This window comes from Microcaecilia unicolor, chromosome 6 (assembly GCF_901765095.1).
Source record: "Microcaecilia unicolor chromosome 6, aMicUni1.1, whole genome shotgun sequence".
Lineage (NCBI taxonomy): Eukaryota > Metazoa > Chordata > Amphibia > Gymnophiona > Siphonopidae > Microcaecilia > Microcaecilia unicolor.
Genome location: NC_044036.1, coordinates 321,641,484 through 321,659,141, shown reverse-complemented (window position 1 = coordinate 321,659,141; position 17,658 = coordinate 321,641,484). Strand labels below are relative to the sequence as shown.

At 46.9% G+C, this 17,658-nt stretch overlaps 1 protein-coding gene across 1 annotated transcript in view; it reads left to right on the top strand.

Moving 5' to 3' along the window:
* The window catches only part of SPAG9 (sperm associated antigen 9), a 228,701-nt gene that overhangs the window by 29,695 nt on the left and 181,348 nt on the right, over nucleotides 1-17,658 (top strand). The window contains 1 exon segment of the mRNA XM_030208362.1: nucleotides 3,998-4,118. Within this exon segment, the coding sequence (XP_030064222.1) occupies nucleotides 3,998-4,118 (121 nt within the window).

Sequence of the window (17,658 nt, the reverse complement as noted above, 5' to 3'; positions counted from 1 at the left end):
TTTTTTGACTTGATAGCATCCAGGATCAACTTTTCAGTCTGGAAGGAGTCAGCCAGCCAGCCTTCCAGGGAATAGATGCCCTGGTTCAACCATGGCTGTTGGAGGAGCCCCTCTACATTTTTCTCTGTGTCCTCTGATAGGCTGTCTCTTCCGCAGGATTGCATGTCATTTTCATGTTGGTGATGTCGGCCGCGGTATGCAGTTCTATCGCCTCCTGGTGGAGGATTCTTTTCCGGTGCCCAGGGACTGGAGTCTGCTCTGGCAAGGGCCAGTAGACTTGGAAGATCCTAGATTCCTTCTGGCTTATGGTTTGGCCACTGGGAGGAGACATTTGGGTGTGGGTTCTCCCCCCACGGTGATCTCTATGCCTCTCCACACCAGGCAGGCCACCTAGGTCTATGGCTTAAATCAGGGTATGGCAAGTTCTTGAATCCTGGTGCAGGAAGTGTTCACTGACTTTGGAGGGCTCAGATCCCAGATATTTTGGGGTTTCTTTAGTTAGGCCTGGATCAGAGACTGGCGCTAAGCTCCCTGAGGGTCCAGTTGGCAGCTCTACCAGTTTTCATGGGAAGGTATGTCTTTGGTTTTGCATAGAGGTGGTTCGGGCCCTGAAGGGGGTGGCTTAGCTGTACCCTCTACTATGCCCTTCCTGAAATCTCAGTCTGGTGCTCCAGATCCTATCCAAGGCTCTATTTGAGCCTCTGTGCCAGTTTCCACCAAGCACCTATTGGGTGGTGTTACTGATAGCTGTCACCTCTGCTCACAGAATCTCCAAGCTGGAAGCCTATATCTATCCTTCACAGATAACTCGGGGTCCCTGTGTACGATCTCCTACTTTCTGCCAAAAGTGATGTCTCCATTTCATGTTAATCAGGAGGTCTGCTTGCACTACTTTTGGGCAGAAAGTTTGGCTCCTGGAGATTTGAAGCTCTATGCGCTAGATGTCAAGAGGGTGCTGCCGCTGTACCTGAGGGAGATAAATTTTGTCTCTGTCCACCTCTTTGTGCTTTCTGTGCCTTTTGTGAGGGCCAGGCGACCTCTAGGCCTCCATTGTGAGGTAGATCAAGGCCGCTATTGAGTTCATGGCCCACTCCTAGGGCTCAGGCTGCTGCCTTGACAAAGGCTTAGGCAGTGTCCCCTAAGGACATTGCAGGGCGGCGATTTTAGTCATCGTTCTGTTCCTTTGCTAAGCATTGTAGGTTGGATGTGTTGGCCAGATTTTGCTCGGTCTTTGGCAGAACTGTCTTTCAGGGAGCCTTGTCTTCCCCTGTCTAGTAGACTGCATTGTACATCCCATTTGTGCAGAACGCTCGAGCTGAAATTAAGAAAGGAGAAATTGTCTTGTTGGATAATTTTTCTTTTCTCTAGTCAGCATCACCATTTTGCAATCCTGCCCTTGGAAAAACCTCAGCCCGAGGTTCTGGGTGTGCTGTGCTTCTTTTTCAGTGCTTCAAAAAAAAAAAAAAAAAAAAAGAGAGAGAGATTCATTTTGTGATTGGCAGCCATACGTGGTTTCCGTGATGTGACTATATCCTGGTATATGCAGGGTAGCAAGTGCCACTCTGGTATTTTGCTCGCTTGATTATAATTGCACATGCATACTGGATTGTTTATGGGAGCAACTCTGCTTATGCTGGTGATGTTGTTTGCAAAATTCAGTTTTCTCTACCTCCACCTGCTGGTACGAAGGGATAACACCCATTTGTGCATAACGGTGTCGACCAAAGAAAAGAAAATTATCCGGTAAGAGACAGTTCCTGCTTGATCAACAACACTAATTCTGCCCTTTAAGTATTAAATGTGGAGGTAGTTTCAGCTGTGAATGTTTGACTACAGGAAGGTAGATGCTATTTAAGTCTACCTGGTTGAAATTGTGGTGGTAAGTCACTGCAAACTGTAAATTAGAAAGTGAACCAGTTGTCCTTGCTTTTATTTTCCGTTAGTAATTTTATTTATTTTAGACATCATGGAATTTTAATTGGAGAGAGGATTAATATTGGCCCTTATATATAGGGCATGTAGATGAAGTCACAAAAATTTAAATATGGCAAAAAGAAACCTTATTTATCTTATTGGTGATTAAATGTGTATGTGAAAGTGAAATAAGTATAATACGTAGCAGGGATAGCAGGAGAGGTTTGTGAGGTGGTTCTCCCAGTGGTGCGGCACCTTATGCCTGGAATAGACTTCCTGGACCTATACGTGTAGCTCCATCTCTACCTGTTTTCAAATCTATGCTGAAAACCCACCTTTCCACTGTTGCTTTTAGCTCCTAGCCACAATTGCCCTCCCCTTGTCCCTTCCTCCCTTCTCACCCATTACTTCCCTCACCCGTAACTGTCTTGTCTGTCTGTATTACTTAGATTGTAAACTCTATTGAGCAGGGACTGTCTCTTTGTGTCAGGTGTTCAGCGCTGTGTGCGTCTGGTAGCGCTATACAAATGCTAATAATAATAAAAGTGTAGAAGTATACTGAGAGGTTTGCAGTAGCCTGGCAGCAAAGCTTGGTGGCAGTAGCCACCTTCTAGATCTTGGCTGGATCTTTGCTCTCACAGCAGTGAATGTGCACAGAATGAGCTAGGCAAAATGCAACAGAAACCTTTTGGAAGTGGTGTGATGGGACTTGATTATTGTAGGTTGAAAACATAGCCCCCCCTCCCCCGTTGTAACCCTGCAGGTTTTTCTCACAACACTATTTCGGAAAAAAAATTTGAAGTTTGTGTTTGTTGTGGGCTTCTTTTTGTTAGGGTAATTATGTGTGACTATGAGCTTCTGTTGGGCAAAATAGCAGGTCTTTTGCTAAGTTGTGCATTTCCATTAGTACTTCAGAGTGGTGTGAGTTCCAGCTTTTTTTCACTTTGTATTTCAATAATGCCCTTTACCTCTTTATTTTGTATGAATTCTGAAAATGGGAGCTATAGTGGTGGTTCTGAATTTTCCATGTAACATGGATATGTATCCTTAGTGTACAAGGCTAGTTGCATTTACCAACAATCCTAATGATCTGCAAATTGTTGGGTTGTCAAGATGTCCCTAATGAGTATGCACTATATTAACCTACTGGGTTCACAATCTAATAAATGTGGTGATATGTATACAGAAATTGGTGGCGTTTGCAACCCACCGCTTTTTGCTCCTTCCTGAGGTAGTCCATTACAGTGCTGTGTATGCCTAGAAGCCCTATAGAAATATAGTAGTAGTAGCTACCCCTTTGTTGAACGAATTGCATTGGCTTAAGGTGGATAGCTGCATCCTTTTTAAACTTGCATGCTTATCTTATAAAGCCTGTACGGGTTAAATTCTGAGATTATAGCTCAGCTTTTAATATTGTCTGGAAATAGATTTAACTTGAGGAGTAGGGAAAGGTTATCACTGAACTTTCCTTCTATGAAAAATATGAATCACAAATCAGTTTGGGAGCGCTGTTTCATTTTTCAAAGTGTTAAAATTTGGAACAGATCCTGATCTGAATTGGGCATATTACATCATATATTTTGTTTAGAAAGGTTCTTAAAGATTATAATGGATTTTAATTGAACTATTTAACTATACTTTTGTCTTTTAGACTGGGATGGTATTATATTAGGCTAAATAGGCAATTTTATTATTGTTTTATGGTAAATTCCTTCTCTTATGAGAAACTATTATTGAATGTAATCTGCCTTGATGCCTTGGGTTGAGTGGAATAGAAATCTATTAATACAATACTATTTATTCTGTGTTTTTGTTCTTATGATGTTTCCGTTTCTTGATTATACATATATTGTATGTTACATCTTTAAAAAATAAAAAAATACATTTGGAAAGGTTACTTTTCTTTTTAATTTTGAATTATTTTAGATTTACCACTTGGGATTGTGTTCCTTTGCAGTTAGAATTTGAGAATATTGATCTACCACATTAACAGTGCTGTGACAAGTGAAAGAAGTGCTGAAGTGACTTATATGAATCATTCTGGCCAGGTATATGATGGATGTGTTTTTGTGTTTTTAATCAGAAATTCATTGAATTTGAAGATTCTCAAGAGCAGGAGAAAAAAGACTTGCAAACCCGTGTGGAAATATTAGAATCTCAAACCAGGCAACTTGAACTCAAAGCAAAAAATTATGCTGATCAAAGTAAGTACTACTGTAATCTGATTTTAGTAAGATTTGTCATATTTGGTCATCTTTTACAGTGTTTGATCTGTAAATGTTGATCTTGCACCTGTATTGTAAATATTTAAAAAATGTTACCTGTTTCTTTGATTTTCAGGTATCATGAAACTAAAGTGAGTTTGTCACTGGGGAAAGTTTTTCATCAGTAAAAGTAATGAGATTTCTGTTTTAGAAGATCCACCAATCATCAGGGCCCTGTTTACTAAGGTGCGCTAGCGTTTTTAGCACGTGCTAACGCTAGAGACACCTAGCATTAGCACACATTAATTTTTAACTTGCACTAAAAACATGCCTACAGCGAGGCTTAGTAAACAGGGCCCTTATTGTTAATACCTTTGCCAATTGATACACTATTGTGAGTTTTTCTTTGAACTACATGGATTAATGGACACAGTTACTTATTTGTCATCAAAAAGGAATCTGTTCTAAAAGATGTGCTAGTCTAGAGGAAAAGTTAAAGACACGTACGTGGCAGAAACATGATGCTACATAGGAATTTTTAGTGATTTGTACTGAAATGTAAGACTGTTATTTACTGGAGAGGTAAAGAAAAATCCAGGTCCTTATCCTAATTCTGAACAGTAATGCTTGGTGCTAATGAAGACCATGTTCTCTTTTGACCATTTTACTGAACAAGAAACTTTGAGCTGAAAGCATTTTTTGTTTAGTGGGAATCCCCCAATTTAGGCTATGAAGTGCTGGTTTCTCATCAATCTTTGGCTCAATATTGGGAATTAAGTTAATTATTATAACACAAGGCATTTGTCAGCCGCCCTTCTCCCCCCCCCCCCTTGAATTTGTTTTAATTTTAGAAATACACACAAACGCTTTGCCAAAAAGTCTGAATATTGAGTGCTTGTTTTTAGAAGACATAATATAAATATCTTTGCAATGACTAAATCCTCATCAAGCCAGATTACATTTTTGCAGCTAGCCTAGGAACATGCTTGTTGAATTTTTCAGTCTTCACTCCAAGTAAGGAATGTGTTGCTGTACATTGCTTCCAGCAGTCGAGATTAGTGGAGTATATCACATTGGGCTTAAATTTTATGAGAGAGCAGAAGCTAAGCAGGGTTGTTGATGGTGTTTAAATAGAGGCATGTGGCAAATACTGGTTGCCACATAAGTGCTTTTGCTGGTGGCCCATTGTGGACTGTTTTCTCTTTTTATGAACTGACAGTACTTAATTTAGAACAGAAATATTCTGATAAAATGTTAGGGCCTGACTTACTAAGGCTTTTTCTCCATTCTGTGCCCCCCCCCCCCCCCCCCCCCCCCCCGCATTTCCAGCTTATCAGACATTAATAGAGTCTCCGGTATCGTTGTCCGACAACGATACCGGAGACTCTATTAATGTCTGATAAGCTGAACTCTGGAAATGCGTGAAGCCTAAGAAGATTAAAACATGGCTTGCAACTACCAGAGACATTAAGATAAGTTGATTTTTTGCACTATAATTAAATTTATTCCAACAGTGCCTGAATTTTTGAACAGTAGTGCACAAAAAATTTTTTTTTTAAATATATATCACAGCAAGTACACGGTTATATGGACACCGATGTTTTCATTATAGGCAGATAGTGTGAACTACTGGTTGGCTGGAGGTGGTCTATGATTATACAAAGTCACAAGCATACAAGCTTGAAAGAAGTATGACATAAATATGTCTTTGTGACAGTATGAGACGCCTTCAATAATGAATATATCTCTGTTGTAATAAATTGCTTTGCCTTTCAAACATTGTGTATTTTTACAAAGATATATAAGACAAAGCGGAGCCATTCCCGATGTATTTTTTGTATCCTAGAAATAAGCAGTGGATTTTCCCAAGTTTATCTTAATAACGGCTTATGGACACTTTTTAAGGAAGATATCCAAACCTTTTTTAAACCCCGCTAAACTAACTGCTTTTACCACATTCTATGGCAGTGAATTCCAGAGTTTAATTATACGTTGAGTGAAGAAATATTTTCTCCGATTTATTTTAAATTTGCTACTTTGTAGCTTCATTGTGTGCCCCCTAGTCCTAGTATTTTTGGAAAGAGTAAACAAGTGATGTCTATCCGTTCCACTCATTATTTTGTACAACACTATCATCTCTCTCCTCAGACATCTTTCTTCAGGCTGAAGAGCCCTAGCTGCTTCAGCCTTTCCTCATAGGAAGGCGTCCCATCCCCTTAATCATTTTCGTCACCCTTTTCTATACCTTTTGTAATTCCACTATATCTTCATTTAATTAGGGCATCTTTATCAGCCAGTAATTAGCTCTTAGAAATAGTCTACTTAGGTCCATAAAAATTAATATTAGCATAGCCTAGCATATAACTATAGGACCCTAACACAAGTGGGGACATACCCAACATCAAAATTTCATTTGGGAAATACGAACTCTCCCTCAAATCACAAGTCAGGAACCTTGGAATACAGCTCGATTCAATCTGATCCCCCAATTCTAAGCAACCTTCAAGAGCAGCTTTTATCACTTGTGACAAATACACTGCCTCTCTCCTTACATTGAGAAGGCAAGCCTTGTCTCATTTGTACGTGCCAGGATAATGTATTGTATTATTGTAATGCACTCTACACTGGTCTGACTTTAAAGGGTTTGCACCAGCTCCAATTGATCCAGAATGCTGCAACAAGACTAATAGAAGGTTGTAAGCGATGTGACCACATCACACCATCTCTATATATAAAAGGCACCTCCAACGTTCGAATGAAGCCTCAAGCCGAAAACGGCCGAGATATCCGGTTTGGCCGTGAGTGTCTGCCCCGCCCTCGCGTCACAACGTGATGACATCGAGGGCAGAGCAAACACACTCAACGAATCAAGGAAGCCCATTGGTTAATTGTTTCCACTCCCCAACGCAGCCGTCATTCCCATACACTCAAAACCAAACAAAATCGCCACTGCACCCTGTCCCCCCGCCCACACTCCCCCTCACCCACCCTCCCGCAGCTGCTCATTCACAGTTCCGGCGCACCCCCCCTCCATGCACCAGGACGATTACTACACAGGAGTGGAACTGACCCAATCAACTACAATGTAAGCAAGGAGCCTCATTGGTTAATCTCTATTTCCACTCCCCAACACAGCCGTCATTCCCATACACTCAAAACCAAGCACACCTACGAGCTGCTGATACACATTGTCGTTTTCAATCACAACCAAACAAAACCGCCACTGCACCTCGTCCCCCTGCTCACACTCCCCCTCACCCACCCTCCCGCAGCTGCTCGCTCACCGTTCTGCCACACCCCCCTCTCCTCTCCCACTCTGGCCATGCAGCAGGACGATTACTACACAGGAGTGGAACTGACCCAATCAACTACAATGTGAGCAAGGAGCCTCATTGGTTAATCTCTATTTCCACTCCCCAACACAGCCGTCATTCCCATACACTCAAAACCAAGCACGCCTACGAGCTGCTGATACACATTGTCGTTTTTTTCCCCTTCTTCCATCTGAAACACGTCTAAAGCTGTTTCTACTGGATAAACTGCGCCTTAACAGGTAAAGGACAAAAGGTTTTTCTTTTTGGTTTCTTATTGCACACCTTTTTAATTTATTTCAAAGCTACACATCTGTACATATGAATATCATGAAATCTAAACTAAATATCACTCAAACACTTTATCCAGCCGTTGCCTGTCAATGTGTGTCACTGAAAGAGTATGAGGGAGCTCCAGCTGCCTGTGGGTCAGGACAGGACTTAGCTGCTGGACGCCAGAAGCAGTGTCTCCTTAGGTTGACTGCAAATAGCAACCCCCCCCAACACCAAGCACCTCGGAGGGAGGGAGGAAGGGAGGGGACAGGACCATGGAACTGGGAGGGAGGGGGAGGGACCCTTGAACTGGTAGGGGGACCCTGGAACTGCGAGGCAGACTATGGAACTGGGAGGGAGGGAGGGAGGGAAGGTGACCCTGGAACTGGGAGGGTGGGGACCCTGAAACTTTGAGGGAGGGTGGGGGGGACCCTGAAACTGGAAGGGACCCTGGAACTTGGAGGGAGGGGGGATGACCCTGGAACTCGGGGGGGGGGGGGGTGACCCTGGAACTCGGAGGTAGGGAGGGACGGATGGAGGGGGGGAACTGGGACGGAGGAGGGAGGGGCCCCTAGCACACACTCTGATTCTCACGCACACACTCTCTCTCACGGACACACTCACACCCAGTCTCACTCTCTGTCACACACACACACACTCGCACATTTACTCTCTCTCACACAGTCAATCTCACATATACTCTCGCAAACATACACACTCCGACGAAAACCTTGCTAGCGCCCGTTTCATTTCTGTCAGAAATGGGCCTTTTTCACTAGTTTTTGCATAAACTTCACTATCTACTAGTACAATACACAGCCAAATTTTACTCTTTGTTGACCTTCAATGCCTTTAAAAGAAATAGCCCAGAGTACTTGAACAGGATCTTCCTCTACACACCTTCAAGGTCACTAAGGTCCTCCCAAGGGGTATCCAAAACCACACCCTCTCCAAATGACATCACATGATGTGATACCCATAAGCAAGCCTTCTCCAGAGTAGCCTCCATGCTCTGGAATGCTCTCCCTGAAAGGTTTCACTTAACACAAGACTATCTCTACTTCAGGAAGCAGGTGAAAGCTTTTCTCTTCAACCAGGCCTTTAATGGAAGAAATAAATGACACTGGCTGCACATACTATACAGGGCATGTTTATCCACTCCTACCATAAGATAATGTTCAATCAACTTTCTTAAACTAGTCCCTTGTTTTCTTACTCCTGTTACTCTGTCTTATCTGTCTATATGTTCCATCTTTGCTTACACTCTATGCTGTCTATTAAAATGTTTTGTGTATTGTTTTGACATTGTAATGTAGCATACTTTGCCGTACTTTGTATTTGAATATTTTTACTGCTGTAATTGTGTACTGCTTATGTTTGACTTATTCTTGCTGTACTCAGCCTTGAGTGAATTCCTTCAAAAATGTGGTAACTTCTAATAAATAAAAAAAATATAACTCATAATTTTAGGAAACTTTAGTTTACATATTCCCACTGCATTTGCAACTTAGGAAATCACCAATAATAAGAAGCATCAGTGAGATGGGAGCTATCCAGTCTATTGCACCAAGTGTCATATGTTTGATTTCCCAGTTGGTAAGAAATCATATGTGTGTACACTGTTCCAAGAGCTCCTAGCACTTGGGGAAAGGGTCCGATCTCTAGAGGCTAGAATAGCAGACTTGGAAGAGCTAAGGCAGACAGAGTGTTATACACAGTGTACCTGAATGTAACTCAACTCACCTTGAGCTACTACTGAAAAGGTGTGAGTAAAATCTAAATAAATAAATAAAAAATATAGAGGAGGCCTGCAGGGACATAGTAGAGAAGTCCCACCTCTAGTCTGGCAGCCTCTGTGCTGTCATGGAAGAGAGAAGTTTCCTGAAGGGAGAGCATCACTGGGGAAGCACAAAGTGGTCCTGTAGCCAGGACCTGCCTTCCAGGAGATGCAATATCCACAGAGGATGTGTCTCTAAGGGCTTCTGACCAGAAGGGAAGGAATAGGACGTCCAATGTAGTTGGAGATGATCATTAGGCGTGTAGATAGCTGGGTGGCTGGTGGACATAAGGGTTGCTTGGTCACTTGCCTGCCTGGCGCGAAGCTGGCAGACCTGACGTCACCTAGATAAGATTTTAGACAGTGCTGGAAGCAGCCAGCTACCTTTGGTATATGTGTGGGGGCTATTTCATCAGGAGCCAAATTGTGGGCAGGCTTTTTTGTTGAGGTCTGTTTTGTTGGGGGCTTTTTTTGACAGGGCGTTTTTGCCTGGGCTATTTTGACCGAGTACCCTAGAATTGACTCCTAGGATATGCTCCAAGCACACAGTCTCTTGCAAAGCGCTTTTAGTTTCTGTACTCTTACATCAGGGGCACTTGTGTTGACTTAGCACCCATCTATCCAACACACAACCGATCCTGTGCACAACCATGACAGTCTTTAGCCACAGTCTTGGACAAACAGTGATGTATAATGCAGTAAACTGCTATTCATACAACTGAATTGAAAACGCTTTTCTGGTAAAGAGTGTGGATCCTTGGTTGCATAATAAGGACTGATATGGTACCACCGTTTCAGATCTTGGACATCCTCATGTCTAGAAGCCCATTTGCAAAGTCTCTGTATACCTTGTGCATTTTGGGGGGCATCTTTGACAGCAGCACAAGCAGCACACAGTCGTGACACCGGCTGTGGCTCCATGGCGTGTCTATACCCTTCGCCATTCATCTATAACAGAAATATGGGCAGTCTTAAAGGCAGTTCAAGAAAAAATATCCAGAAGGTATAAACCCTCTCCCTTCGAACATATTTTTGTCAGAAAAAAAGAAGGAAAAGCAAAACTACATGCATACCTGTGCAAGTGGGGAAGACAACTCCTCTGTCTGGTTTAGAAGATTCATGAGTTCAGTATCCTTGGCCACTTTATGTATTTCTGTATCATCGATGGATCTCTAAACATGTCTTCTGCCAAATCCGGGGCATTTTCGGTCACAGTTATGTTCTGTTGTCAATCTAGGTCTTCTGTTAGTGAGATGCTGACTTCTTGAGAGTCAAACAGCCCATATGGCAGTTCCAGCAAGGATTCGGTAATTTCTTGGCCCAGCAATGGGTCCTCCTGTTCTGTTTCAGCCATGCACTGCACGTTCTGGTCACTAACGATGTTTTGTGATGGTCAGGTTGATTACCGTGGGTAGTCCTCGGCCTCAACGTTGAGACCTTTAAGATAGACTGAGCTGTCGCCCTCTCTGTAACAACAAGGGCTGTTTCCATATCATCAAGCTGATCAATCCATAGACTGGTGGGTTGTGTCCATCTACCAGCAGGTGGAGATAGAGAGCAAACTTTTGCCTCCCTATATGTGGTCATGTGCTGCCGGAAACTCCTCAGTATGTTCTCTATCTCAGCAGGTGGTGGTCACACACAGCAGCAGCTCTGGCTAGGCCTCCAAGCCTAATTTTTAGGTTTTGTTGAGTGCCTGGGGTTGAGGGCTCTTTTGAGCAAGTGCAAACCTGGTGGTGCCAGGTCCCTCCTTTTCTCCCCCCTCCCGCTGGCTCCGTTAAAAAAAAAAAAAAAAAAAAAATTTTGAACGTCCTTAAAGGCGTTTATTTCGACGTTTATTTAAGCGTCTATTGCAGCTACTCACTGGGACACCAGGTCGTTACAACTCGGAGCGGACAGCAGGTAATTTTTACCTTTTTATAGCGGGCAGGGGGTTCCCCGATTCTTCTCCTCGTGGCATATGGCGTCGGAGGGCGAGGGCGCAAAGGGTCGCTCCCCGGGTCGCTTGCGTGCTTCTAGAGGGGATGCGGGGGTCTTCAAGCCTGATTCGCCCTTGTTGGGTGACAGTTTCGTGACCGATGAATGTCCCGGTCCTTCCTCCGGCGTGGCGGTTTTTCCCGCCATAAACGCCCATCCCCCGCTCCTCGCCTCCGCCATCTTGGCCGGCCACGCGGCTCGGACGGCTTCTTCTTGGGCCGCCCTTGAGGTTGGAGACATTAATGCCATGAACGCCCTTAATTTGGGCGACGGCATAGAAGCGGCTAAAGTTAAGAGCTGTTCTTCCCGCGCGGCTCCTTCGCGGAGTTTCGCGCCGGACGCCATTTTGGATGCGCAGCATGTCTCTCCCCCGCTATTGCGAGCGCCGGTTGAGGGTGCGTCTAGGGCTGTTGCCCAGACTGCGGAAGTGCACAGTCTGGGGGGTTTCTCCCCCGAGTTTGTTTTGCTGCTGCATCAGGCCTTCCTCATGCACAACGCTGCCCCTGCTCCCTCGTCTGGTAAAGAGGTTGAGGTTCCCAGAGGTAAACGCCCTCGGGTTGATTCCCAGGCCTTGGAGGAATTTGTCTCCTCCGATGTAGATGAGGGCAGCGTGTCTGAGGTCTCCCAACGGTCCTTTGCGGATTCCTTGGAGGAGACGGATCCCCGCTCGGATGGAGCGGATGACCCCTCTGCAGCGCGGCTTTTTAGCCCAGAGGATTTGCCCAACCTGTTGTTACAGGCCATGGACACTTTGAAGATTTCCTCTCCGGAGGACGTCTCTCCCTCAGCCCCTGTTGGCTCTGCCATTATGCTGGGGACGAAGCGCCCGCCTAGAACCTTCCACGTGCATGATGCCATGCACACCTTAATTTCGGCTCAATGGGATGTCCCAGAAGCGAGCCTTAAAGTGGCTAGGGCTATGTCCCGCCTCTATCCTTTGGCTGTGAGTGAACGTGAGGCCTATCTGTGGCCTACCGTGGATTCTTTAATCACTGCGGTGACTAAGAAAACGGCGTTGCCGGTGGAAGGTGGCACGGCCCTAAAGGACGCCCAAGACAGAAGATTGGAGGCGGCCTTAAGGTCGTCCTTTGAGGCGGCTGCTTTAAGTTTGCAGGCCTCAGTTTGCGGCTCCTATGTGGCCAGGGCGTGCCTCACTGTGTTGCAGCGGGCTTCCCCCTCGGAGCATTCCTTGAGGGCTGATTGGCCGGCCCTGGAATCGGGCTTAGCCTATTTGGCAGACTTGCTGTATGATGTCTTGAGGGCCTCAGCGAAAGGCATGGCTCAGACAATCTCTGCGCGGCGGTGGCTTTGGCTGAAACATTGGTCTGCTGACCACGCCTCTAAATCCCGCCTGGCTAGGTTGCCTTTTAAAGGCAAGCTGCTCTTTGGGGTCGAGCTGGACAAAATCGTGACCGATCTCGGCACGTCTAAGGGCAAGAAATTACCAGAGGTCAGGGCTCGGGCTAGTACTCGTCCCGGTACCTCCAGAGGACGGTTGCAGGAAGCCCGTCGGTACCGCCCGGGCAAGTCGGGCTCTGCCCCCTCTTCCTTCAAGAGGAATTTCTCCCCCAAGCAGCATTCCTTTCGCAGAGACCGCCGTCCCGGAGGTGCTCCCTCCGGTCCTCCCCCAGGGTCTCGTACCCAATGACGGGGTCTTGGTCCACGCCCCAGTGCAGATTGGAGGACGGCTGTCCTCGTTTCTGGGCGAGTGGACCACAATAACTTCAGACGCGTGGGTGCTGGAAGTCATCAGAGACGGCTACAAACTAGAGTTCTGCCGACCCTTAAAAGACGGGTTTGTACTCTCTCCCTGCAAGTCTCCGGTCAAAGCTGTGGCAGTGCAGCAGACCTTGGACAATCTGATCCGCCTGGGCGCGGTCGTTCCGGTGCCAGAAAGTCAGCTTGGCAAGGGACGTTACTCCATTTACTTTGTGGTACCAAAGAAAGGAGGTTCTGTCCGGCCTATCCTCGACCTCAAAGGGGTCAATCGGGCCTTGAAAGTGCGGCACTTTCGCATGGAGACTCTCCGCTCTGTTATAGCGGCAGTGAAGGCAGGAGAGTTCCTGGCATCCTTGGACATCAAGGAAGCGTACCTGCATATTCCCATCTGGCCTCCTCATCAACGCTTTCTGCGTTTTGCAGTCCTGGGACGACACTTCCAGTTCAGAGCCCTCCCTTTCGGGTTGGCTACTGCTCCGCGGACCTTTTCCAAAGTAATGGTGGTCATCGCGGCCTTCCTACGAAAGGAAGGGGTACAAGTCCACCCTTATCTGGACGACTGGTTGATCCGAGCCCCCTCTTATGCAGAGTGCGGCAAAGCTGTGGACCGGGTAGTTGCTCTTTTGAGCTCCCTGGGATGGATCATCAACTGGGAGAAGAGCCAGCTGCGCCCGACTCAGTCCCTGGAGTACCTGGGAGTTCGATTCGACACCCAAGTGGGCAGAGTGTTCCTGCCAGACAATCGGATTGTCAAACTTCAGGCTCAGGTGGACCAGTTCCTAGTAGCCTCTCCCCTTCGGGCTTGGGACTATGTGCAGCTGTTGGGCTCTATGACGGCCACGATGGAAGTTGTGCCCTGGGCCAGGGCTCATATGAGACCGCTTCAACACTCTTTGCTGCAGCGCTGGACTCCGATGTCGGAGGATTATGCTGTGCGCCTTCCCTTGGACCCAGCAGTGCGCAAGGCGCTGAGCTGGTGGATGCAGACAGACAAGTTGTCTGCGGGAATGCCTCTGGTGACCCCAGAGTGGATTGTCGTCACGACGGACGCCTCGTTGTCGGGCTGGGGAGCCCACTGCTTGGGAAGGACAGCGCAGGGGCTCTGGTCTCCTGCAGAGGCAAAGTGGTCTATCAACCTCCTGGAACTCAGAGCCATTCGGTTGGCGCTTTTGGAGTTCATCCCGGTACTGGTGTTGAAGCCTGTACGGGTCCTGTCGGACAGTGCCACGGCTGTGGCCTATGTCAACCGCCAGGGAGGTACCAAGAGCGCCCCTCTAGCCAAGGAGGCTATGAATCTTTGCCAGTGGGCGGAAGTGAACCTGGAGCAGCTTTCAGCGGCCCACATTGCCGGAGTCATGAATGTCAAGGCAGACTTTCTCAGTCGCCATACCTTGGAGCCCGGAGAGTGGCAGCTATCTGCTCAGGCGTTCTTGGACATCACGAAGCGCTGGGGCCAGCCGAGCCTAGATCTGATGGCGTCATCGGCCAATTGCCAAGTGCCGCGCTTTTTCGGCAGAGGACGGGACCCTCGATCCCTGGGAGTAGATGCTCTTCTCCAACAGTGGCCGACACAAGAGCTTCTCTATGTGTTCCTGCCCTGGCCCATGTTGGGCAGGGTGCTAGACCGGGTGGCAAAGCATCCCGGCAGGGTAATCCTGGTGGGTCCGGATTGGCCCAGGCGTCCCTGGTATGCGGACTTGATCAGGCTCTCAGTCGACGATCCTCTGCGGCTGTCAGTGGAGCAGGGCCTGTTACATCAGGGTCCCGTGGTGATGGAGGATCCCTCCCCCTTTGGTCTTACGGCCTGGCTATTGAGCGGCAGCGTCTGAGGAAGAAGGGCTTCTCAGACAAGGTCATCGCCACTATGCTGAGAGCGAGGAAGCGCTCTACTTCTACTGCTTACGCCAGGGTTTGGCGTATCTTTGCAGCGTGGTGTGAAGCAGGCTCACTTTCTCCCTTCACTGCTCCAATTTCTTCAGTGTTGGCGTTCCTGCAAGAAGGTCTGGAGAAAGGCCTGTCGCTCAGTTCCCTTAAAGTCCAGGTAGCGGCTCTGGCTTGCTTCAGGGGCCGCCTGAAGGGTGCTTCCCTGGCTTCGCAGCCAGATGTGGTGCGCTTTCTCAAGGGAGTTAATCACCTGCGCCCTCCTCTGCACTCAGTGGTGCCTGCGTGGAATCTCAACCTGGTACTAAGAGCATTGCAGAAGCCGCCTTTTGAACCCTTGTCGAGGGCATCTCTGAAAGACCTGACGTTGAAAGCAGTCTTTTTGGTGGCTATCACTTCAGCCAGAAGAGTTTCCGAACTCCAGGCGCTCTCATGTCGAGAGCCTTTTCTGCAGTTCACTGAGGCAGGAGTGACTATTTGCACAGTGCCTTCCTTCCTGCCCAAGATTGTTTCTCGCTTCCATGTGAATCAGCAGCTCTGTCTCCCTTCCTTTCGTAGGGAGGACTACCCAGAGGAGTACTCTGCTCTTAAATATCTGGATGTGAGACGAGTCATCATCAGATACTTGGAAGTGACCAATGATTTCCGGAAATCGGATCATCTGTTTGTCCTGTTTGCAGGTCCTCGTAAGGGGCTGCAGGCTGCTAAGCCTACAGTGGCAAGATGGGTCAAGGAAGCCATTGCAGCGGCTTATGTGGCCGCGGGGAAGGTGCCGCCTATCCAGCTGAAGGCTCACTCCACGAGAGCTCAGGCGGCCTCGATGGCAGAGGCCGGATCCGTCTCCTTGGAAGAGATATGCAAGGCGGCAACTTGGGCTTCGGCTCATACATTCTCCAAGCATTACCGTTTGACTGTGGCTGCACGGGCGGAGGCCCGGTTTGGAGCTTCAGTGTTGCGGTCAGGGATTTCAATGTCCCGCCCTGGGTGAGTACTGCTTCGGTACATCCCACCAGTCTATGGATTGATCAGCTTGATGATATGGAAGGTAAAATTATGTATAATCATACCTGATAATTTTCTTTCCATTAATCATAGCTGATCAATCCATAGCCCCTCCCAGATATCTGTACTGTTTTTATTCTGGTTGCATTTCAGGTTCAAGTTTAGTCTTCAGTTACTTCAGAAAGACTTCGTGTTCAAGTTTTTTCACTTGGATTCTTCAAGAGTTAAGACGAGTTTGTGTTACAGTGAGCTGCTGCATTCCTCTCCCCTCCGTTTTACGGGGCTGGATTGAGACTTAAAATTCTGCCGGCACTCCCTCCCGCTTCGTGCGGCTGTAGGGCAGCTTTGTACCCCTCCCGCTTTGGCGGTGTTAGGGTCAGTCAGCTCCTCCCGCGGTTGCGGTTGCAGGATAAGCCAGATCCCCCCGCATCGGCGGGTGTGGTGTCCCTCCCCCGCTCCGCGGGGATGAGCTGGACGGATTCCCCTCCCCCACTTGTGTGGGGATGAGCTGGGTTAATTCCCCTCCCCTGTTTCGGCGGTGGTGAGCTGGGCAGAGTGTCCCTTCGTGGGTGTAATTCTCTAAGTGCTGAGTCCTGCGGATGGAGCTTTGATATCGACATACTGAGGAGTTTCCGGCAGCACATGACCACATATAGGGAGGCAAAAGTTTGCTCTCTATCTCCACCTGCTGGTAGATGGACACAACCCACCAGTCTATGGATTGATCAGCTATGATTAATGGAAAGAAAATTATCAGGTATGATTATACATAATTTTACCTTACCCCTTCTGGACTTCTGTATATTAGGGGTTTTGTTGGACTCCATGCTTAGCTCTTGTTTCTTTCTGATTTCGCCCCTCCCCCTGATAGATGGAGAGTAACTGGGGTGATGTATTTAGAATGGTGGTATCGCTTTTTTTTTTTTATTTCTCTTGGTCATGTGTTGTTCTTTTTAGGCTCCTTAGGATCTGCCTGTAGACTTGTCCAGACATGCCTGGACTAGTCAATTCATTCACATGATCTTCCCTAACTTTCACGTGTCCTGCTGGAAGGGGGCAATGTACACATATGGTGAGAAGGGATAGGGTACAGCATGATGTTAATCACCACCTTAACTTTTTTAAAGCAGCCAAACTTGCAAACAACGTAAAATGTGTGGGATGTGGTTTTTCACACAGGAAGCAGCACATCACTCCGCCTCTGTTTTAAATTCAACACTGGTTCTTGTGTGTGTGGCCCTTAAAGCCAAAAAAATGTAATTTTGCTTTTTCCCTGCTTTGGTTAAAAAAAAATATGGATTTTTTATTTGACGTGTCTTAAAAGCAAACAGCTCTTCAGGCACAAAAAGCAGAAGGGCTGTGAGAGGAGGGGCACAGCGCATCATGTTCACACTAGTTCTTTTGTCTATGTGCCCTTTAAAGCAAAGAGGAGAAGGAGGAGAGTCTGGGGTTGAGCCTTTTGTTTTAAACCTAAAATAGCTGTCATTCAGCAATCAGCCTGTTCTTAAAAAGAGACGGCCCTAACTCGATCCAGCTTAAAATAAGCACAATGTATCCTTTTGAAAGAAAAAGAAAACAAATGGCTATTTTCTTTCCCGTG